At 34.6% G+C, this 23,348-nt stretch overlaps 4 protein-coding genes and 1 pseudogene across 6 annotated transcripts; 1 reads left to right on the top strand and 4 right to left on the bottom strand.

The window, feature by feature from the left end:
- Positions 1-451: 451 nt before the first annotated feature.
- Positions 452-5,771, bottom strand: LOC133288982 (uncharacterized). The gene is made up of 9 exons (XM_061486828.1): positions 5,549-5,771; positions 4,318-4,521; positions 4,107-4,195; positions 3,886-4,024; positions 2,177-2,251; positions 1,860-1,981; positions 1,704-1,779; positions 1,543-1,602; positions 452-838 (listed from the first exon to the last, which is right to left on the bottom strand). Exons 2-9 carry the CDS (start codon positions 4,450-4,452, stop codon positions 710-712), a joined length of 825 nt encoding a protein of 274 aa, XP_061342812.1. The 5' UTR covers positions 4,453-4,521; positions 5,549-5,771; the 3' UTR covers positions 452-709.
- A 2,702-nt stretch (positions 5,772-8,473) lies between these two features.
- LOC133288957 (uncharacterized) lies at positions 8,474-11,796 on the bottom strand. Its single transcript, XM_061486799.1, has 3 exons — positions 11,687-11,796; positions 11,361-11,423; positions 8,474-9,623 (listed from the first exon to the last, which is right to left on the bottom strand). The coding sequence occupies exons 1-3, from the start codon at positions 11,794-11,796 to the stop codon at positions 8,474-8,476; spliced, it is 1,323 nt and encodes a 440-aa protein (XP_061342783.1).
- Positions 9,348-14,248, bottom strand: LOC133288974 (transcription termination factor MTERF8, chloroplastic-like). 3 transcript variants are annotated; one of them, XM_061486820.1, is made up of 3 exons: positions 11,361-14,248; positions 9,624-9,729; positions 9,348-9,453 (listed from the first exon to the last, which is right to left on the bottom strand). In XM_061486820.1, exon 1 carries the CDS (start codon positions 13,954-13,956, stop codon positions 12,778-12,780), a length of 1,179 nt encoding a protein of 392 aa, XP_061342804.1. In that variant the 5' UTR covers positions 13,957-14,248; the 3' UTR covers positions 9,348-9,453; positions 9,624-9,729; positions 11,361-12,777. The 3 variants fall into 3 exon arrangements, with proteins under 3 accessions (XP_061342804.1, XP_061342803.1, XP_061342802.1); XM_061486819.1 differs by lacking the exon at positions 9,348-9,453 and having other exon boundaries at positions 9,596-9,729; positions 11,361-11,423; positions 11,692-14,248; XM_061486818.1 differs by lacking the exon at positions 9,348-9,453 and having other exon boundaries at positions 9,596-9,729.
- A 1,659-nt stretch (positions 14,249-15,907) lies between these two features.
- Positions 15,908-17,143, top strand: LOC133288956 (protein PIR-like; annotated as a pseudogene).
- Positions 17,144-19,079: 1,936 nt separating this feature from the next.
- On the bottom strand, positions 19,080-22,044 carry LOC133288973 (transcription termination factor MTERF2, chloroplastic-like). Its single transcript, XM_061486817.1, has 2 exons — positions 21,920-22,044; positions 19,080-20,776 (listed from the first exon to the last, which is right to left on the bottom strand). Exon 2 carries the CDS (start codon positions 20,589-20,591, stop codon positions 19,422-19,424), a length of 1,170 nt encoding a protein of 389 aa, XP_061342801.1. The 5' UTR covers positions 20,592-20,776; positions 21,920-22,044; the 3' UTR covers positions 19,080-19,421.
- Positions 22,045-23,348: the final 1,304 nt, after the last annotated feature.

The raw sequence follows: 23,348 nt of genomic DNA, 5'->3' as shown, positions 1-23,348 counted from the left end.
CACTTCAAAAACTTTGGAGCTTGGAGCTCATCTTTTACAAACCATGCCCATTAGACATCAACTGAATGCTTTTAGCGAAAATCAAATTTCTGGCTCTCCAAAGCCAACACGTGCAGGAAAAAATGGTGTACTGATACTATGAATTGCATAATTGTACTTATCTAGTGAATCAATGTAAAATTGTTTAACAACTATAGTTACTTTATAACATGATTGGACGCTTAAATTTGCTTAAATCAGGTGTATAAATACCAAAAGCCACTTCTTTAGCATGAAATCAAAATTCATTTTATTGATCCAAAGAAAAAAGAGAAAGTACGTCTTCCTATTCCTGAACCCTAATTGTGCTACGGAGAAAGAGATATCCATCAGGGCATACTACACTTTCTAACTTCCATAATTAATGTTGCATTTCCTCTGTAAACGAATGGAATGAAATGCATTGCCTTTAACGAAATATAAATTAAATTGAACTAATAAATGTACATGAATAGGAATATAAAAAAGCAGAACTAACATATTTATACAGTATAAGTTCAGATCCACAAGGGATCCAAACACGTTCAGTGGTTTCTGTTCTGTTACACCTTTCGGTACACGTCATTTATGTTTTTATCCAGTGGGAGAGAATGCAGAAGACAAGGTGAGCTGGATATAAACAGTGTAACCTATAATTCATTTTCCTCAAAATTTTCACTAAGCATAATTTTTACTGCCTCTTCGCCAAAGTCTTCATCATCCCTTTGATAATCTTTGAAAACCAAACCAAGTTCATAACTGATAGCACCACTGGCACAACAATAACTAGTATTTGCCCAAAGGTGTGCATTTGTTGAACCTGTTGAATAATTGAGCAATGACATGATATCCTAAGCTTTACCAAGTTTAATTTGCTTGACCAGAAATTAGAAAGAAATGAACAATTATCCAATTCCCAAACAAGACTAGTATTTATCACAATTACAAACATGTTAAAAAAATAGATATAACATTTGACTTTGAGTGACAGGTAGTAACCCTAACAAATGTTTTATGGTGAGAGTGAGAGGAGAAAATCTTTAACTATCAATCATCCATGGATGGTCAAGATCAAAGCATAAAGTTATCTAACCTTTAACTAATTTCTAATCTTGACTATGTATGTAAGATCCAACCATCATGACAACATTTCGCTCAGCAAACAAAGGTGTCAACAAATCCAAATTCAGGAACAAGCTCTACCAATTCAGCATTATTACGTATGGAATGTATGTACAAGTGTAAATGGACACAATACAATACCACACTAAATGACCCTCGCACCCAAAAACCCACCCTCTCCCCCACATGAAAAGCACAAATTACACTTTTAGAACATCATATAAATAGATGTTCATAAAGTGAGTTTGTAGACAACAAATAAATCCAAGTTCTACGTCAGTCATCACCCAATACAATATGTAGCCATATTAAGAGGCCAAAAAACTCAATATCAAAAGGTCTGCTTGTGATAAAGCACCACAACCAGACAATTCTTAAATTCAGTGTGTCAGTAGTTATTACCTGATCGAAGTGCAAGTAGACATGGTAAAACATATAAACGAACAAAAGTATTCTGGCCACCTGCAGATAGATCATTTCGGTTAGCATGTCCAAGAAGTCAAGAATAATAGGATAAATAAGATTGACATAAATATATTTCAAACTGCAATGACTTCACCCACCAACCAAGCGATGAATATTACAACCCCATTGATGAGATAAGCTTTTGACCTTTTCATTCCAGCAACATCGAGATACCTTCACAAACACAGTATGCACATTAGAAAATAAAAAAAATTACATGACATATTAGAGGTCAAATATAAGTGGAAGATTACCATCTCAAATTGATCCCTGGAGTTGTTGTCTCAGAGATCAGGATCATGTACGTGTATAGCTGTCCCTCCCCACTCAACATTGAATAGGCTACTGCTACTAAAGAAAACAGATGATGAATCACCTGAATCAATGTTAATATGAAGTCACATTAAATCCCAACCCACAACCAAAAGAGGGAGAAAAATGAAGGAAACCACTCTGGACATAATCATCTCCAGCTGGGTTCCTATCAAGTGAAATATCTTAAAATTGAATGAGTACAGCTAAATAAGACAAGATGGTTTAAACTACGTAGGCCAAACGATAAGATCCTTACATACTCATATCCACCGAGAGAAGGAAAAAACCACAATATCATCCCAAGGTCAGCAATGAAGTAACCAACAGAAACCTGTCACATTAAAATAAAAATAAAAATATAAGCAATACAGACTACATAAAAAAAACATTTCCCGTTAAACCCCACTAGTGAGTGTGGGGTAAAAGTACATGACTAGATAAAAAGAAAAATGGGTTGCAGGTCATAATATGAGATATATACATAAAAGTACGATTTATTATTTTTATTTTTATTTTTTTACCAATGGAGATGTATCAGGAAAATGAAGGAAATATAATATGATTTAAAAGCACTCCTAGCAACATATAGAAAGAATTACTACAAAGTAAATTTTAGCAGAAGATATGATGTGGACAGTAAGAAAATGAGAAAAGAGATGTGGTTAATAAATTCTGTCAATATCATTCGTTAACATGCTCTGAATACACACACACACACACACACAGAGCTATTACCTTTCTTGCTCAGTAATTAGTGTTCTCATCAAAGTCCATATCTTCGTATAATTTTTTTTTCAGTAGTTCTCCGTGACAAATAAACTTAAAATCAATATTTAAGCATCATTATTTATCCTTAAAATCATGCATAAGATAAAAATATGATATACATCAAATTATATTTGACATTGCTTTTACGAAGAAACACCACTATAATTAAGAAATGATGATAACCTTTCAGTCAAAGTCATTCAATCTAGAATCCAACCATTAAGCCAATTGCATTAATCACACATTCTGGATCAAAATATGGTTCATGTTTGAGTCATCTGTGTATTTTACCCATTAAACGGAATAAGTTACTCTAGGAAGCATACAGGTTTGAAAAGCCTTTGCAACTTGCGTTAAAGTTCAAAAGGTGAACAATGTAGAACATATGGGATTACCCTGTTTTTCTTTCTTTAGAAAAACTTTCAGCCAAAATAGAAATTTTGAAAACCAAAGCAGCAAATTACATGCAGCTGGAGGCAAATAGCACTCTTCATCACCAGTATCCTGTAGATTAAGTTTCGTGTGTTTGGATACTTGATCATTATACAAAAAAAGAGTCTAGCTTCTTCTTCAATGCTGGATTCCATCACCACTTGATGCACTACAAAAGACTATCCTCTACTGCATGTATGTTAACATTATCTTCTTGCATGTCATATATACTTATGCATAAAGGTTTTCTCAAAATATTATTTTGCTTTTACCCTGGCACCCCACATTTTCCTATAGTCCAACTTGCTTTCATAAAAAGGCATGGGTGTCCTCCCAATTTAACTTCCAGCATGCCTAGTGATTCACAGTGATTTTACAATATCTCCATCATAAAAATGTCAAGACATGAAACGCCCCCCAAAAATCTCTTAAAATATGTCTTAACTAAGCATATCATCTCAACTTTTGAAACTCCACTACACCATGACATTCATGATAATATCGGAAAAATATCAATGTCAAAAAGTTAGTGACCAAGATGATGCTAATAATATCTAACCCTGCTTGGCATAGAGTCATATACAATTAGTATTCAAATGAACTCCATCTCCTCATTCTATTAGGTTGGTGAACTTGATTTACTGAAATGCCCTCCAAAATGAGATAATATGTGATTTTTGTTTATCATAAATTTCACTTGCAGAGATGAATCACAAAGACGATAACAAAAGGCAAACAAATTGCAAAAGCCCAGATCATGCTTACCCCCAGAACAAACATAGACAACGAAGAGCTTTGAACTGTAATAAGTCTAACTGACTGGTCATCAGAATATAGATTTGAGCAAAACACCAAGTACAATGACATAGATGTTATGAAAATGGCATGAATAGTTGACATGGCACTGCACAGAGAATAAAAAATCCATAAACATATTATCTCATCAGAAAGAAGAGAAGAGATTTTCTATGGAAAATACCACTCACCGGTTATTCCACTCAGTACGTTGGATTTTAGTGAGGCTGGAATAGCTCTTAAAGTAAACAGTGCTAAAAAGCTGAGTAAGATCATAAACCTGAAAACCAGAAATATTTAGAGATAAATACGAGATAAAAATAATAAATGACAGTAACCTTAAAATCTCTTAGGTGGAATACTTAAGAAAACAGAATGACAACATAATATAATACAACATACCATCTTGCAAGCAAAAATGCCACCAACAATGGAAGTATATGGAATCAAAGGGTCTGCTAACAAATATTCCTTCACAAACAAATTAGCCTGGTTCTGGTAAGATTTAAATTTCATAATTTCTTTAGAAGCCAACATTGCAACACTGCCCCTTTGATGAGAAGTCTCTTGAAGATTATATGTGCTTTCGAGCTTTTATCCAGTCACCTATTATATGAATATATTCAAGTTTCAAAACAAGATGATAAGAAAATAATAGCCAAAGATGAACCTCAACTAGGTTTGTCTTTAAAAACGACTTATGTGTTAAGGACAACAAAAACTATCACAGAAGTTGCGTGAATTGAGGGAAAGGGAATTAGCAAATTAAGTATTGTGTGCCAAAGAGGCAAGGATACTAAGTAATTAATTACAACTTTCATATGAACAAAGCAAGAATATTCATAGAAGGAAGGAAGAAAGGCAGGGAATTTGGAGAATAAGGCATCCTCCTCGAACCAAAATAATTAAATAAAAGTGTGCTAATCTCTCTTGTTGAAAGCAATCTTATCCCAAATAAAATCTAAAAAGATAAGAATCTCCCACAGAAAATCCAAACCTTCTGCACCAAAAAGTTGATTCGCATACAAATTACAAACCTCTGAAATTAATCAACAAGACAAGAAATGCTTCATGTCCTGTGTACGTGCCCCAGGTTTCACCCAAAACTCCAAAAAAATGTGTTATAATTTGCAAATATTGCTGCCCAGCAATGTTAATAACAACTAACAATATTATGGCAGATTCACCAACCAAACCAACAGAAGTGAAATGAAATCATCAATATCAGGAGGAAATCAATTATTCATCCGCCTAGGGTAGGAGACAAAGGATACACTAGTAATGTACGTCAGACCTGAATATTGGTAATAAACGGTTTATTCATTAATATCAAGCCTAAATATCTATATATCGCCAAAACTGAGAAACAAGTTACTACTCTGAATATCAGTAACTACCAAAATTAATGTAAACCTGATAATTCAAAAAAAGAGAGGACTAACTAGTAATTGTTGTACTTCTCCACATAGAAGAATCATTTGAGTAAGTTCAACGAAAACAAAATATCCTCTCTCTCTCTCTGTCTCTCTCATCTCATTGAACGTCAGATTAAAATCTCTTCACAAACTCATTAAATAAATAAATCGTTTCAGGTTTGGCAGCACTAAGAGTAGGAAGGAACAAAGGATCATACCAAATCGCAGTGTATATGTCTGGATTTGGCGAGTTACCGAAACGAAAGCAAGGGAGGAAATGCGATCGCGCGGTGTATCGTTGAGTATATGGATTTTCAATGGAAATTTGAAGGTTTAGGTCACGTGCAGTGGTGGTTGAAGAAATGGAAGGGAAAATTGAAAACCCTAATACAGTGGATTGGATTGGATTGGGATTTGGAAGAGGTGAAGCTGAGGATGAATTGAAGATGACAGATAGCGAGCAATATAGTTGGCACCCGCGTCTTTTGTACTGATTCCAAATTCTTCTACTATTTTTTCTTTTTGGAAAATGATAATACTTTGAACAAAATAAAAATAAAAATGATAATACTCAATATTCAATCATTTGCAACAATCCTTTCAATTCCTATAGCTCCTTTTGAGTGATAAATTTCATTTTAACTCTCAAAATTTGCTATATTAGACTTCAATCCTCGCTTTTACTTGGATAAAAAAATTTAATTGATTCAAATTGTGATCAAATGATATAGAAAGAAACAGGTAAAATAAAGGGAAAAAATAGACCTAATATCTTATAAAAAAACAATTATTTCACAACTTCTGACAATCCGATCATTGTGTATTGGAGGGTTGGTTTTGACTTTTGAATTCATATGTGATTATATTTTGTCAAAATTTTAAAATTTAGTTCTTACATTTTTTATTCAGAGATGCCCATTGATTTTCAAAAAAATCAAATAACTACATGAAAAATATTTGTTGTTTTAAAAAATATAATGTTATATCATTTTAAGTGAAAGGATATATTCATTCATTTTTTATATTTTCTTTCCTTTGAATTTCGTAGAGAAAAAAAATATATAAAAGAACAATAAATATATACTAACATTTAAAATGAACAAAATTATATTATTTACCTTCTTAGATTCAATGGTCATCTCCTCTAAGGTTGAAGAATTATTTAGAAAACCAAACATAAAATTTAATAATTGTAACTGCTTGGTTTTGGACTTTATTTGGTAAAATGCACAATTTTTTGCATTTATATTTAATTTAATTTCAATAAATTATTATTATTATTATTATTAGACTAGTATCCTAAATTAAGAAATTTTACTTTATACCACTAAATATATATCACAAAACATAGAGCATTCAAACTCTATTAACAATACTCCAACACATTGTAAAAAACTAACCACCAAACAACTAGTCAAATATAAACTAGTTATATTATATTATTATTTTACTAAAAGTGTGAAACTATTCCCGGGGGAAAAAAAAGGCTACTTGAAATTTGAAGCAATTATTTATATAAAAAGATTACTGACCGTTGTTCCAAGTGAAATATGCGTGACTGAAACTAAACTACAGTTTTGTTGCATTGGGCAAAGATTTGGCAACAAAGGGTTGAGTAACCGAGTGAAGAAAACAAAAGCTGACAAAAAGGGGAATCTGTTGTTGAAAGAGAAAGAGTGCTGTTAAGATACGGGATTTTCATGCTTCCAAGGTGACAATACGTTGCGCTTAAGCAATCACAGCTTCCTTATCACGTGAATCAAGGTGTGATTCTTAAGCCGAAACAACCATAGCAGAACAACCACAATTTCTATTTTATTTTTTATTTTTTTGGTCCCCAAAGTTTTATTTTTTATTTTATTTCCAGAAATTTGGTCACAACATTCTTCACAAAAATCTCAAGACCAACCCCACCTTCTGTAAACCTCAAATCTCTAGCAGTTCCGCATTGCTTTATTCATATTTACAAGGATTTGCAAGGGAAGGACCAATCATGTCTTCAAAGGATCAAATTCCATTTCTTAGCCACCTTAACAGTTCAAATTTTTTTGGAATGCCTGAAAGTTGAGACACTAGGTTGCTAGGAGAGAGATGGGAGTTTGAGGCACTCCAAGATTGTCCCTCAAAGTCTTTATTTTGGAAACAACTCAAATTTACTTTACAGTAATAAAAATAACATTAGTCATAACACTTGAGCTTCATGCTTTGCTTTTGGAAATATGTAAACAAATTGGAGACCAGTCCATTACTCAGTCTTTCTACAGGCAGTTTTATATTGTGTCTTGCATCAACACAAGTTTAGTATCAAGTCAAAGTTAGAAACACCAGCAAACTAGTATCCAAGTCATTTGTACATGACCGACATTAAATTATGATATTCTCTCCTATTTGGAACTTGGATGCACATAGCCTTAGATATCCCAAATAAATATATATAGAAGGATAGGCAAGAACAATTTCACATTTGCTATATAACAAAAAATCTAATACAGATGAAAATCTTATTAATAATTAATAATAAAGATAAAATTAACACAAGGTACATTATCCATAAAAAGTTTTAAACTAAAATATATTTTATTAATTATTTGATTACACCTCATTAGACATCACAGTAAGAACTAAGAAGATATAAGGTCAATTTTAAGTGGGGGCCATATGGCATGGTAAACTGTATAACATCATACCAGAAGTGCATTATTAAATGCTAACACAACTCCATGAAATTTGATTTGATGGAAATATACTTTGGTTATCAGTCCTCTCTGCATGCTCTAACGTGCACAAATATTATTCAAATATGTTTGAACAAATGTTTTCCATGATAAATAAGATACTTTAAAAGTAAAAAAGGCAGATATCAAGACATAATTCATCGGTCACTCTTCTCTCAAACCAAGACAACAAAACTGAAAATGACATGTAGGTGGTCTTACCGACTTGATAATCGAATTAGCATGCTATAAATCAATGACTTAAAATTGTCCTCCTCCAACCAAAAAGTGCTACTCAACTCTTCACACAATAAGTGAAAGCATAAAACCTCTTTTAAGTCCAACTTAGCAATGAAATTCTCTACAAGTATACAACCAAAGTAGTCAAAATTTGAAGTTAGAAAAATAGCCTGAAAAAAGCTTCAAAGACTATAGTACATCTTGATGATCAATCAAACCTCGATAAACATCCAGTAGGAGAGGCACATCTTCCAGAAATTTAGTCACAAACGTCTCCAAAAAAATTTCCTCGCTCTTGCACAAAAAGGAACTTAAACCTAAATGATTCTTTAGCAGACCTTTTGATTTCAAGATTTTAATTACTGCACATCTGGGGATAGTCCTATTCTTCAAGTTGTAGCCAAGAGCCGCAGGGAATTTAGCAATATCTTCTGAAGGCCAACCCATATCCTTCACCAAGAAATTCATTGATTTTGTAATCCTCTCCTCTGTACACGACATAAAAGTTGGATACTTTCTAAATACTAAAAGAGTGGTTTCGCGAGACCAACCCCACTTCTTGCAAGCCTCTAATTTTGATTCCCACTTTGCTCTGTCCAAATTGATAAGCACATGGATAGCATTGACAAAAATGATTTTCAAAGGATCAAGCCCCATTTCCTTGGCTAACTTGACAGCTTCGACAAATTTTAAATGTTGGTGAAATGCCGAATTCGGGTGAAACATCACCAAGTGAGAGATGGATTCTTGAGGCACACCAGACTCTCTCAAAGCAGTAATGTTTGGAACCAAATTATTCATCAAATCACCATGCATTAAAGAAAGTGCCCCGCGCTTCAAAGCTCTAACAACTTCCTCATCATTACGAACAACACTCCTGAGGACCTTATAACGAGGGATAACACACTTGTCCAAGCTCCTTGACAAGAGTGCATGGTTAAGACTGATGACTTTTGGGAATTCAGTAATTGAAACCCCAATAGAGTGGATGAACTTGAGTTTAGGCAAAAGGGTCCTCTCTGCATCAGCAAGAAGCACCATGGGTCGTGTCTGAACATATTTTGCAATCTGGGATTCGTAGAATCCGTAACACTTGAGAAGATCCAGGACTGCATTCGGTTTATCTAGGGTTTTCAATCGCACATTTTTGGAGACTCGCGCGGCGGTTTCTGGGGACAACCCACATGAGTTAATGAGGTAAGAGACCGTAAAGTTGTCATCTTTGAGTTGATTACTTTCTGATTCAGAAAAGCTAGGCGATGAAGTGAAGAAAAGGAAAGCATTTTGTCGAACAAGACTGAAATGGTAGCGGTACGGGATTGGGAAGAAAGAAGCAAACCTTGAAATGAGAAAATTGGGCATCATTTATCACTCACAGATTATGCAAGAGCAAGACCCAGCTTCAGCTTTCAGCCATTATCCACGCTCACTCCATGTTGCTGTTGCTGTTGCCACAGGGTTTGAATATTCGTTAATCAACAAACAGAGTATACACTAAACAGGATTTAGTTTTAATCATAACGGTAGGGTTACAGAGAGACAAATGCTTCCGGTAATCTAGCGCCTGGTCAAAAAATGATATTTGAATCCCTGATAATGCTCTTAATCACTAAGTAATAATAGAAGAAATATAATATAAATGTAATAAATGATGGGGAAATATTTGTCTTTTTAAATACATATAATTATATTATTTTAAGTGAGAGAATGATATAATTTAATATATTTTTTTAAATATAAATTTTTAAAAAAAACCACTAATTTTTTTTTCATAATTTTTTTACTTTGTTTCTCTCGATTAAAAGTACAAAGATAAATTTACCCCCCAAAAAAAGACAAAGACAAAGACAAAACAATAAACCCATGAATGATTTCGTTAAGTTATTTACAAAAAAAATTTAATTTTCCATGACCGATTCAATAACCATATGGAACGAAACGGGTAGGGGTTAATTCGATCCGATTTTATTAACATTCTTATTAGCTAAGAAACCTTTTTTGAAATAATAAAATTAAAAAAAGTTATCAACAATTTTTTTTTTTTTAAAAAAAACTTTTCAATATATGATTTGTTTTTATAATTGTGATATTTGTTATTACTTGCCGGTTACTAAATAAATTTAGTTATGTTATTTATTATTTATGTTAACACATTATATCATTTATTATTTACTCATATTTTTTATTTGTATTGCGTGTCAAGATATATTACTTAAGTAAATAATAATTTATCTATTCGTTAAACAAAATAGTATTTTAGTTTTCTTAGTGATGGAATTAGATATAATATTTAGTTCATGGTCTAATGAAATGTCTATTCATCTAAGACCCAGCGGATGAATCTATATTGAACTTGGAAGAAGTGTGTGTTGTAGTGCATATGAAATGGGGAATTCGACAGAATTCTGATCATTAAGTGAGAGGGTCTTCATAGGATTGTATCTGTGGCTAGCATGTTCCGCCTCAAATTATTGAGGATTCTCAGCAAGCGGGATTTTATGGAGTTGTCAACTTGATTTTTTTAAAGTTGACCATATGTTAATAATATTCCTAGTGGAGCGATAGAGACTCCGAAGTCCAAACACATTCGTTTTATTTGCCACCAAGAGAATGCACTGTCACACTTTAGGATGTTGCAATAAAATCGGGTCTCTCAGGTCTCTTAATAGACAAACACTAGCACTATCATACCTTAAACCTTAATGACGAATTTGTGGACCCAGCACTGTTGATGCCGACAACTATATTGCACGGCCTGAGATAAGGAAGACGGGTCGTGTCGTATATACTCATGAAGAGTGATATAACACGTAGATTTCCAACCTTTTTCTGGGTCCCCAAAGTTTTTATAAAATAAAATTTATTTAGTAACCTTGAATTATGAAATCATCATTCAATTTATGTGCTATAAATCAATGGCTCAAATCTCCAATCTCCCACTGAAAGCATATCAAAACTAGGAGACAGAAAGTCAATCATAGCAATGAAATGAAGTGAAAAGGTGGAAGTTAGAAACAACAGACTCCGAAAACCTTCATAGACATCTATATGGTCAGTCTGATATTGATATACTTACAGGACATGCCGAAACCTTTGAAGACTAACTAAAGCACAACCAGGGAAACTATCTGACCTTGATCTACATATGTCAAATTAAGCAACATTTATGAGAAATTTGTCCACAACATTCTTCAAAAATATAAAAAAAAAACCCACTAAAAACCACTCTCCGTTAAACCCGACTAGCGAGTATGGGGTGGAGGTAATCCTTGTACGCAGCCTTACCTTTGCATAATTGCAAAGAGACTGTTTCCTGGATTCGAACCCATGACCTTTCAGTCATGAAAGAACAGCTTTACCACTGCTCCGGTTCGCCCCCTTTTCTTCAAACTCAAGACCAACCCCACCTTTTCGTAAACCTCAAATCTGAAGCAGTTCCACTTTGCTTTAGTCATCTTTGCAACCACTTGCATGGCAAGGACCAAAAATGTCTTCAAAGGATCAATTCCCATTTCATAGCCACCTTAACAGGTTCAATAAATTTTGAAAGCCTTGAAAGTTGAGACAATAGGTTGCTGGGAGGGGGGTGGAAGGTTGAGGCACTCCAAGTACCTTAATCAATCTTTCGACAGACAGTTTTCTGCTGTGTCTTGCATCAACACAAGTTTAATATCAAGTCCTAGTAAGAAACACTAGGACACTAGTATCCAAGTCATTAGTACATAACCAGCATTAAATTACGATAATCAAAGTTTTCTCCTATTTGGAACTTGAGAACATATAGCCTTACATGTCCCCATTAAATATATATTTAAGGATAGGCAAGAACAATTTCACATTTACTATATAACAACAAATCCAATACACATTATATTCTTATTAATAATTAGTTATAAAGATAAAATTAACGCAAGGCACATTATCCAGAAATGGTTTAAAACTAAAATATACTTGTCATTAATTATTTGGTTAATACTTATTAGTCACGACAGTAAGAACTAAGAAGATATAGTGTCAATTTTAAGTTGTGACCATATGGTAAGGTAAATTACAGAACATTATTAAATGCCAATAGCCTAACACAACTCCATGAAATTTGGTTTGATGGAAATATACTATGGTTATCCAAGTATGTTTTTGAACAAATGTTTTTCCATGATTAATAAGATGCTTTCTTTAAGTAAAAAAGGCAGCGATCAAGACAAAATTCATCAGTCTTACCCTTGGCCTACAAAACAAAGGCACTCTTCTCTAAGTGCGTTTTGTGTCTATCAAAATAAAAAACTAAACCAAGACTAGAAAACTGAAAATATCATGTAAGTGGTCTTAACTACTTGATAACGGAATTAGCATGCTAGAAATCAATTACTCAAAAAAGTAGTCCTCCCACCAAAAAGTGCAACTCAACTCTTCACACAAAACGGGAAAGCATAAAAAACTCTTTTAAGTCTAACTTAGAAGTAAGAAAAATAGCCTGTAAAAACCTTCAAAGACTATAGTACATCTTGATGATCAATCAAACCTCGATATACATCCAGCAGGAGAGGCACATCATCCAGAAATTCAGTCACGAATGTCTTCAAAAAGTTTTCCTCGCTCACGGCCATAAAGGAAGCCAAGCCTAAGGAATTCCTTCGCAGACGTTTTGATTGCAAGATTTTAATTACAGCACATCTGGGGACAATCCTCTTCTCAAAGTTGTAGGCTAGAGCCGCAGGGAATCTAGCAATATCCTCCGGTGGCCAACCCATATCCTTCACCAGGAAATTCATTGATTTTGTAATCCTCTCCTCTGTATAGGACATAATAGTTGGATACTTTCTAAATACTGACAGAGTGATTTCGCGAGACCAACCCCACTTCTTGTAAACCTCTAATCTCGATTCCCACTGTGCATTGTCCAAACTGATTAGCACGCGGATAGCACTGACAAAAATTGTTTTCAGAGGATCAACTCCCATTTCCTTAGCTAACTTGACAGCTTCCACAAATTTTGAATGTTCCTTATACGCTGTAAATGGGTTAAACATCACCAAGTGAGAGATGGAAGCCTGAGGCACACCAGACTCTCTCAAAACACTAATGTTTGGAACCAAATCATTCATCAAATCTTTGTACCAAAGTGCCCTGCGCTTCAAAGCTCCAACAACTTCCTCATCACTACGAACAACACTCCTGAGGACCTTATAACGAGGAATAAGACACTTGTTCAAGCTCCTTGACAAGACTGTAGGATTATCAATGATGAATTCCGGGAAATCAATGTTTGAAACCCCAATAGAGCGGAAGAACTTGAATTTGGGCAAAAGGGTCTTCTCTGCGTTAACATTAAGCAGCGAGGGTATTTTCTGCACACATTTGGCAATCTGGTTTTTGGAGAATCCGAAGTTCTTGAGAAGATTCAGGACCGCATTTGACTTATCTAGGGTTTTCAATCGTACATTACTGGACACTCGTGCAGCGGTTTCGGGGGGCAACCCACATGAGGTGATGAGGTAAGAGACCGTAAAGTTGTCATATTTGAGCTGATTACGTTTTGGTTCAGAAAAGCTAGCCGGTGCCGTGAAGAAAAGGAAAGCATTTTGTCGAACGAGATTCAATTGGCTGCGGTTTGGGATTGGGAAGGAAGAAGCAAACCTAGAAATGAGAAAGTAGTGCATCATTTTTTTCATTTCCCAGTCACCGATTCTGCACGACTCAGCTTCAGCTTTCAGCCATTCTCCTTCTCCGCACTCCACAGTTCCACATTGCAGCAGAATCTGAATAATCGTGAATCAACCAAGAGCTTGCAGTAATTGTGATTTTCGTAAAGGGTAGGGTTTAGGGTTTCGGAGCACAGAGTACGAATTCCGCTAATCTAGCCTCGGCAAATAACCATGCTTGAATCCCAGTTCATGGTAAATCAAAAGTAGGGACCAATGCAGAAAATAAAGTTATCTTCGGACGAACATTAAACCTCGCAATATTCGAATAGAAGAGAAAGTAAATAAGTAATCAGTAACCGAGAAAAATACTTCTCCTGCTATTGCATAGTATTTTTTTATTTTTTTTGTTACACTTGCATAGTATTTCCCCTTTTTTTTTTTTTTTTTTTGATATCATAGTATTTCCCCTTTCTATTGGCTCAACAAAAAAACAAAAATTGTTTATTTTTTTTTAAAAAAAAATACATGGTGTGACCCCACATTTTTTCTCTTTGACTGCACCTTTACAAGTAAAACGATAAGGGTTAATAGTATAACTTTATATTATATCAACAACTAATATGACTTTATAAGAATTTTGGCACTATTATCTCTTGAGCTAGTTTTTGGGTGGTATATTTTAAGATTCTTGTCAAATGATTTAGAGCCTTTTACTATGTCTCCCAATTACAATCGAGTGGTGTGACACTGAAGCTGCGAAGCGTGATGGAATTTTAAATCCTATTTGCGAGGTATAGGACTTGGGATTTATAAGGACTTAAACACTCTCCTCCTTTGAGCTAGTCATCCCAAGATTCTTATCAGTTTCACCATAGAACTTGGGGTTTATAAGGACTTAAACACTCTCCTCCTTTGAGCTAGTCATCCCAAGATTCTTATCAGTTTCATTATAGAACTTGGGGTTTATAAGGACTTAAACACTCTGCTCCTTTAAGCTAGTCATTCCCAAGATTCTTATCAGTTTCACGATGGTGAGCAACTTCGACAGCGAGAAATGATATAGCTAAGCCAATGACATATAAAATTATTACACCTGTTACAATTATTTAAGTTTTTTTGTTTATAAAATTTATTGGAATACTGTTTCCAAAATAAATATATATTTATTTAAATAAAATTTGACTTACAAAAATAATATAATTAATTTTAATATTTTAATAAAAGATAATCAAATTATTATTATTATTTTTAAACATTATTATTAAGATTAAAGAATACAAAATTAACCTAAATAAGTCACAACTTATAGAAGATTATGCGAAAATTTAATTAATCTAATCCATTTAGTTCTACTTATATAGATGAACCCGAATAGACCGATTTGGTCCAAATTAACAACCTTATCTTTTTTGGGTATCAAAATTTTAGCTTTCATCATCTCTACAGTTAACTCATAACCTTTGATATATAGTAAGTCAATTTGCTATTAGTTTTTAAGGTATAGTAAATACGTCCATTGTAAGCCTCATTTTGATTTACAGTTCACTATTATTTTAACCAATTACTATATATTGGGTAATAAATCCGTTCTATGCATAAAATACTTAGCATATTCTTCCCATTACATTTTAAGACTTATATTGTATAAATAGCAAAGTATCGAAAAATATGTAATACATTTTAATATTTGATATAATAGTAGTCAAAAAATTCAAATTAATTGATGCTTCACTGCAATTTAACCATCTTAAAAATGTTAAGGATGGCATATCTGATTACTTTTTATGGTATAAACGGGCGTCCACTCAAAGCAGTGGACAGTGGCAAGACACTGATTCAATGAGGAAGGAGTTAGATGCTTTATAGGTGTTGGACCTTGTACTTCTCTTTGCAGATCACTGCATTCTGTTGCATGTTTTGTCTGTACTTGTAGTCCTAGTGACATCATCAGACAGATAGCGACTCTCTAAATAAAAGGATGAAATATTTTGCTATTGAGGACCAAGATTTTGTTCAAAACACAATTGCTTCTCTAATGCGTGCTACCTTGAGAGAGAAGACCACCTTCTCTGGGATTCTCTCTGGTATGAGGAACCTTTCAGCTGATTGGGGGGCTAATATCAACAATTCTAAATCTGAGTTACAGCCTTCACAGAATGGAGGTGATGAAAGAAAAGCAAATATATTTTAACCAATGGCAATTGCCCTAACTGCTCCTCAAGTACACTGCTTGCAGTTTTTGATATATGATTATGAGGTGGTTTCTGGTGGTAACCTTAGGAGGACAGGTCATCTCTTTGACAATAGTGGCTTCGAAATCCCAGTTGTTGATTTAAAACAGTTAGGAACATTTTTTTTTACGAGCTTGGTTTTTTCCTTCATATCTTAGACCAATCAGTGAATTTTGCAACATTGACAGATCTTGGGTACTTATGTTGTAGAGAATTTTATTTAGAATCTCTGACAGTTATTCAGTTTCCTATCCAATTTTTCCTTGGATGTGGGTAGATTGTGTACTTGACTCATCGTATTTTAATTTTCTTGAGAATGTCTTGATGCCATTTGACATCTACACTGATTCAGGTCACGAAGCCTCAGTGTTGCTAAAGCAGCAATTTCTAGATGATGTACTTAAAGCTGACGATCATCATTGCTTTGATACCTCTGCTTCGAAATTGTGTAAAACCCTTTTTGGGCAGCAAGTGAATTGCTTGATCCTTCATTTCTCTTTGCCTCAAACAACGCAGAAAAATATGCTGTGCAGCCTATGATGCTCAATATGTTGCTAAAAAGGATGAAAGTTAAAGTGAAGCTGCTTAGAAGGATGAATAATTTACAAAGTTTGATGAGTGAACGGATGCACAAAGTTTTCAATGGAAATATTGAGTTTCTGGTTGATCATTTTGAGTGTCAGAATCTGTTTGTCATAGTGGAATTAGAAAAGTTGTTGGATGTCCTAAACTATTTCCATAAACTTCTATCAAGAGATCTTTCAGTAGACTCTTTTAGTCCCCTGTTGAATGAGGTGCAAGAGAACATCTCTCTTGTGTCATTTTCTAGTCAACTGGCCTCGCAGATTTGGTCTTAGATGCAGCTGTATCGAGCATTACAGGCATTTGCAATGCTTGCTTGTTGCCAATTAATGATTATTGAGGCAGATTTTTCTGTTGCAATTCTCCACCTCCTCTGCACAGTTTTGGGAAATGCAAATTAAAAAATTGTCCTTTCTAATTGAACTATAGCACCGAGAGATTTAGCAATATGGTTTCCCAATCATCTAGATCTATGATCAGAACCATTTTTTTTCTAGGCTGATCATGTAATCCTCCTCTACACAAGTGCTTTAATGCAAGTTTAGCCCATGGCAAACATGTTTTTCATGTAGAAGATGTATTTCCTATGTTTAGAATACTTGTTTATAGAGAAGGGGATGAACAACTTTGGAAGTGCCCCTGCAAGTTGCTTCAAGTGGTGGGGAGACAAAGCTTTCTAATTGGTACCTGTAGGTGGCCTGAGATAATCATGCAGAGGAGGTAGTTGAACCAAAAGTGTCTAGCAATGGATGGTAGTATTTCAATCTATGGAGCAATGGGAGAGACAACTGACAAGGTAAGCACAATACCTCTGACCACTAATTTGATGGGAGAAATCCAAGGTGTGTGTGTGTGAACACCTAAGATCAAGCAAATGCTCTGGTCAATTGTGGTCTAGTAATGCTCAAAGTGTATGTTCCCCCCACTTGACACCGTATCTGCCTCTTATAAGGGTCTTGTGGCAGTTAAGAGAGAATGGACTGAATGAAGCGTGAAATCCGTAGATGGTGAATGTGGGTGAAGTGTTGGTGGCAAGGAGATCAGAGTGATAGATCCACTACCTGGGTTGGAGAAAGGCGAGTTCCGCCCATGGTCAAGGGTGATATCCATCTTTGTTAAGCCCCCCACTTATACCAGCCTCTCGATCAGGCTATCGCCACTTATACCAGCCCTTCGATCTGGCTATTATCAAACAGGAAGTCAACTCAGAGAAGTAGTAGAGTTTGTTACAGAAGTAGAAATGGTAGAATCTGAAAGGTCGAAACATTAGAAGACTAACTAAAACACAACCAGGTAAACTATCTGACTTTGATCTACATATGTCAAATAAAGGAACATTTTCCACTAATTTGGCCACGACATTCTTCAAAAGAATAACAAGATCACCCCACCTTCTGTAAACCTCAAATCTCTAGTATTTCCGCATTGCTTTATTCAACTTTGCACACACTTGTACTGTTACGACAACAAATGTCCTTAAAGGATCAAATCCAATTTCTTAGCAGCATTAATAGGTTTTGAATGCCTACGAATTGAAACAATAGGTTGCTAGGAGAGAGATGGAAGGTTGAGGCACTCCAAGATTGTTCCTCAAAATCTTTATGTTTGGAACCAACCCAAATTTTCTTTACAGTAATAAAAATTACTCCAGTCAGAACACTTGAATTTCATGTTTTGTTTTTTGGAAACATGTAAACAATTTGGAGACTGGTCCATTAGTCAGTCTTTCGACAGGTAGTTTTTTGTTGTGTCTTCCATCAACACAAGTTTAGTATCAAGTCCAAGTAAGAAACATCAGGAAACAAGTATTCAAGTCATTAGTACATAACCAGCATTAAATTATGATAATCAAGGTTCTCTTCTATTCGGAAGGAACTTGATAGTATATAGCCTTAGATATCCCAATTAAATATATATAGAAGGATAGGCAAGAACAATTTCACATTTGCTATCTAACAAAAAATCCAACACAGATAACAACTCATTAATAATTAATAATAAAGATAAAATCGACACAAGGCATATTTTCCATGAGAAGTTTAGAACTAAATACATTTGTTATTAATTATTCGGTTACTCCTCATTAGTCGTCGCAGTAAGAACTAAGAAGATATAGCATCAATTTTAAGTGGTGGCCACATTGTAGGTAAATTTTAGAACATCATACCAGAAGTGCTTTATTAAATGCTGACACAACTACAGGAAATTTGATTTGATGGAAATATAATATGGTTATTGGTCTTCTCTGCATGTTCTAACATAGCACAAATATTATTCAAATATGTTTGAACAAATGTTTCCCATAATAAATAAGATACTTAAAGTAAAAAAGGCAGAGATCAAGAAAAAAGACATCAGTACTACCGTTGGCCAACAAAACAAAGACACTCTTCTCTCAGTGTGTTTACGCTATCAAAATAAGAAACTAAACCAAGACAATAAAGCTGAAAATGATATGTAAGTTGTCTTTGCTACTTGATTATGGAATTAGCATGCTATAAATCAATGACTCAAAAAAGTCCTCTTACCACAAAAAAAGTGCAACTCAACTCGTCACACAAAAAGTGAAAGCATAAAAAACTCTTTTAAGTCTAACTTAGTGATGAAATGGACTACAATTCTAGAACCAAAGTAGTGAAATTGGAAGTAACAAGAATAGCCTGTAAAAACCTTCAAAGACTATCGTACATCTTGATGATCAATCAAACCTCGATATACATCCAGTAGGAGAGGCACATCATCCAGAAATTCAGTCACAAACGTCTTCAAAAAGTTTTCCTCGCTCATGGCCATAAAGGAACCCAAGCCAAAGCAACTCCCTAGCAGACCTTTTGATTTCAAGATTTTAATCACAGCACATCTGGGGACAATCCTCTTCTCAAAGTTGTAGGCTAGAGCCGCAGGGAATCTAGCAATATCATCCAGCGGCCAACCCATATCCTTCACCAGGAAATTCATTGATTTTGTAATCCTCTCCTCTGTATAGGACATAATAGTTGGATACTTTCTAAATACTGACAGAGTGATTTCGCGAGACCAACCCCACTTCTTGAAAGCCTCTAATCTCGATTCCAACTGTGAATTGTCCAGACTGATTAGCACGCGGATAGCACTGACAAAAATTCTTTTCAAATGATCAAGCCCCATATCCTTAGCTAACTCGACAGCTTGCACAAATTTTGAATGTTCCTTATACGCCGAAAATGGGTGAAAAATCACCAAGTGAGAGATGGAAGCCTGAGGCACACCAGACTCTCTCAAAACACTAATGTTTGGAACCAAATCATTCATCATATCATTGTACCAAAGTGCCCTGCCCTTCAAAGCTCTAACAACTTCCTCATCATTACGAACAACACTCCTGAGGATCTTATAACGAGGGATAAGACACTTGTTCAAGCTCCTTTTCAAGAGTGCAGGATTATAAATGATGAATTCTGGGAAATCAATGTTTGAAATCCCAATAGAGCGGAAGAACTTGAGTTTGGGCAAAAGGGTCTTCTCTGCTTTAACATTAAGCAGCGAGGGTATTTTCTGCACACATTTGGCAATCTGGTTTTTGGAGAATCCGAAGTTCTTGAGAAGATCCAGGACCGCATTTGATTTATCTAGGGTTTTCAATCGTACATTACTGGACACTCGTGCAGCGGTTTCGGGGGACAACCCACATGAGGTGATGAGGTAAGAGACCGTAAAGTTGTCATCTTGGTGTTGATTACGTTTTGGTTCAGAAAAGGTAGCCGATGACGTGAAGAAAAGGAAAGCATTTTGTCGAACGAAATTCAATTGGCTGCAGTTTGGGATTGGGAAGGAAGAAGCAAACCTAGAAATGAGAAAATAGTGCATCATTTTTTCATTTCCCACTCAGCGATTCTGCACGACTCAGCTTCAGCTTTCAGCCATTCTCCTTCTCCACACTCCACAGTTTCACATTGCAGCAGAATCTGAATAATCGTGAATCAACCAAGAGCTTGCAGTAATTGTAATTTTCATAAGGGTAGGGTTTCGGAGCACAGAGTATTACTTCCGCTAATCTAGCCTAGGCAAAGAACCATGCTTGAATCCCAGTTCATGGTAAATCAAAAGTAGGGAAATATGCAGAAAATAAAGTAATCTTCGCAGAAACATTAAACCTTGAAATATTCGTATAGAAGAGAAAGTAATAGACTAATAATAGGCAATCTTATTAAAACCGCCCGTTTATTGTCCCCGTGATTGTATTGGATACAGTAATTTTATAATTTTATATTAAAAAAATTAAATATATTTAAATATTTAAAAAAATATAAAAATTTCAAATATTAGAATATAAAAAATAAAAAATAAAAAATAATATATTATTATCCAATAAAAAATCAAACAAAAATATAATGATCGTGATATGGGACTTCAAGTTCAATAAACGACATCTCTAATTATAAATCAAATCAAATTTTTTTGCACAATACATAATTGAGATAATATTAATGTTATATGTACATAACTTATGTAAGTGAATAATATAAAAAAATTCAAATATGTCTATTATTTTTTTTTGTAAAAAATAATTTTGAAATTTTTTTTTTGAACTGAGCTGGGTCATCGATTTACATGAAAACCGACCGAGTCGGTCCAATTTTATTAACACAGGTAATAACCATTCACATATTTTTATTATTGTCAGTATTATTTTTTATTTTTATACTTACAACTTAATAATTTTTATCTTTTTACAATAAAATTAATTAGTTGTTACAAAATATATTGCATGAGACAATGCATACACAAAAAATGAGAGAAATTTATCTTTTCTTTTTTCTTTTTTTTCTTAACAAATCCCACCTATTTTTTCATGTATGGCATGAAAAAATTTGTTTTATGCAATATAAAAAAGCATATATTTTTTTTGTTTTAATAAAAATTTATGTTGAATTCATATCAACACGAATTTGATTAGTATTTTTTTATTTTAATATTTTTTTTATAAATTCGACCATTTTTTTAAAAAAAATTCGTCAATTACCATTTTACCTATAATTTATATGTTATTCGTATTATATAGTATTAAACCGCAAAATTTACATATCTTATTAGTGTTAAAAGTTTTAAAATAAATAAAAAAATTTACCTTGTTAACGTGTTCATTTCGTGTCAATATAAATTGACACCCCAACAAAACAAAAAATTAGAAAAATTACCTAGAAATTAAGACGATAATGATCAAGTGGCAGTGGCTGGTGTCCTTTGGAAGAAGCAGAGAATAGGAAATGGGAAAACTCGAAGTGGCAGTGATAATAGCAATGAAAGGACACCCAGGTAGTGGTAAGAGCACTCTAGCCAAATCCATAGCCTCTGCTCTTCAAATCCCTCTCATCGACAAAGACGATGTCAAAGACTGCACTGTTGCCCTCCAGCTAACCTCACCCGCTTCCCTCCTCAACGACCTATCATACCATGCCATCTGGCAGATTGCCTCCACTCAGCTCCGCCTCGGTCTCAGCGTCATCCTCGACTCCCCGCTCTCCCGCAGGGCCCACCTCGACCGCCTCCGCCACCTCGCCGCCATCACCTCCGCCCGCCTACTCGTCATCGAGTGCAAGCCCGCCGACCACGCCGAGTGGCGCCGGAGGCTGGAGGAGCGCGGCGGAGGAGGCGGAGGACACAAGCCTGCCACGTGGCGGGAACTCGAGAAGCTTCTGGAAGAGTACGGTGGATGCACGGAGTACGACGTGGGTGACGTGCCCAAGATGGTGGTGGATACAACCGCCCCCGTCCCTCTGGAAGAGCTTCGTTCCGCTGCTTTGGAGTTCATTTATTCTTACGCTGCTCCGCCACCAACGAATTAGTCACGTGCTTTTCAGATATGGGGCCTGCTTTTTACTCTATTCCCTTTGTTTCTCCCTCTAAATAATACATAGAAATTGTTCCCATGATTGATTATTATACGCTCTCAGTTATGTGGATAACCTTTATTTTTTGGACCTGATACATGTGTTGATTTTAAAGGGACGTTTGGTACGCGAGGGATTCTCATTAAATTAAATTTTTTTTAAATTTTAAATTTTCAGATATTATCGTAAACTGAATTCAAAAATCATATTTTAAAAAATCGAGATTCCCAACAAAAAAGCGAGGTAGCGCTGGGAGGGAGAACCCATCCCATCAAGGTTCTACAAGATGAGTGTATGAAATCTGTAAGATTTTTCTTAGAATTGTGAATGAAGATTTAACATGGTATTATTGCTAAAACAAAAAGAAATTAGGTGCCTGAAAGTGTTATTGGCACTGTTGTTGTTAGAATACAAGTATGAAATTGGTGGGATGGAGAACCCGTACCATCAAGTTTCGGGGGCAAGGAAGGTGGGTGAAGAAAACCCATGGAACAAATATGTGTATAGAAAATCCAGTAAATCGTGCTTGAAGAAAAGATAGAAGATTGGGTTATTTTTATAAAATTACTTGATATTTTTGATAATATTTAACAATTAATCAAATATAAAATCAATAAATTTCAGACAATATTATTAGTAATATTTTGATTTATCAAACAGTTTTTTTATCACATTTCCCTAAAATTTTATTTTCTCAATATATTCATGATAAATGATTTTTAGGCGTACAAAAATT

This window comes from Gastrolobium bilobum, unplaced genomic scaffold (genome assembly GCF_033153095.1).
Source record: "Gastrolobium bilobum isolate Gb01-03AN ecotype WA unplaced genomic scaffold, APGP_CSIRO_Gbil_v1 utg6815, whole genome shotgun sequence".
Classification (NCBI taxonomy): Eukaryota; Viridiplantae; Streptophyta; class Magnoliopsida; order Fabales; family Fabaceae; genus Gastrolobium; species Gastrolobium bilobum.
This window is presented reverse-complemented; position numbering and strand designations above follow the sequence as displayed.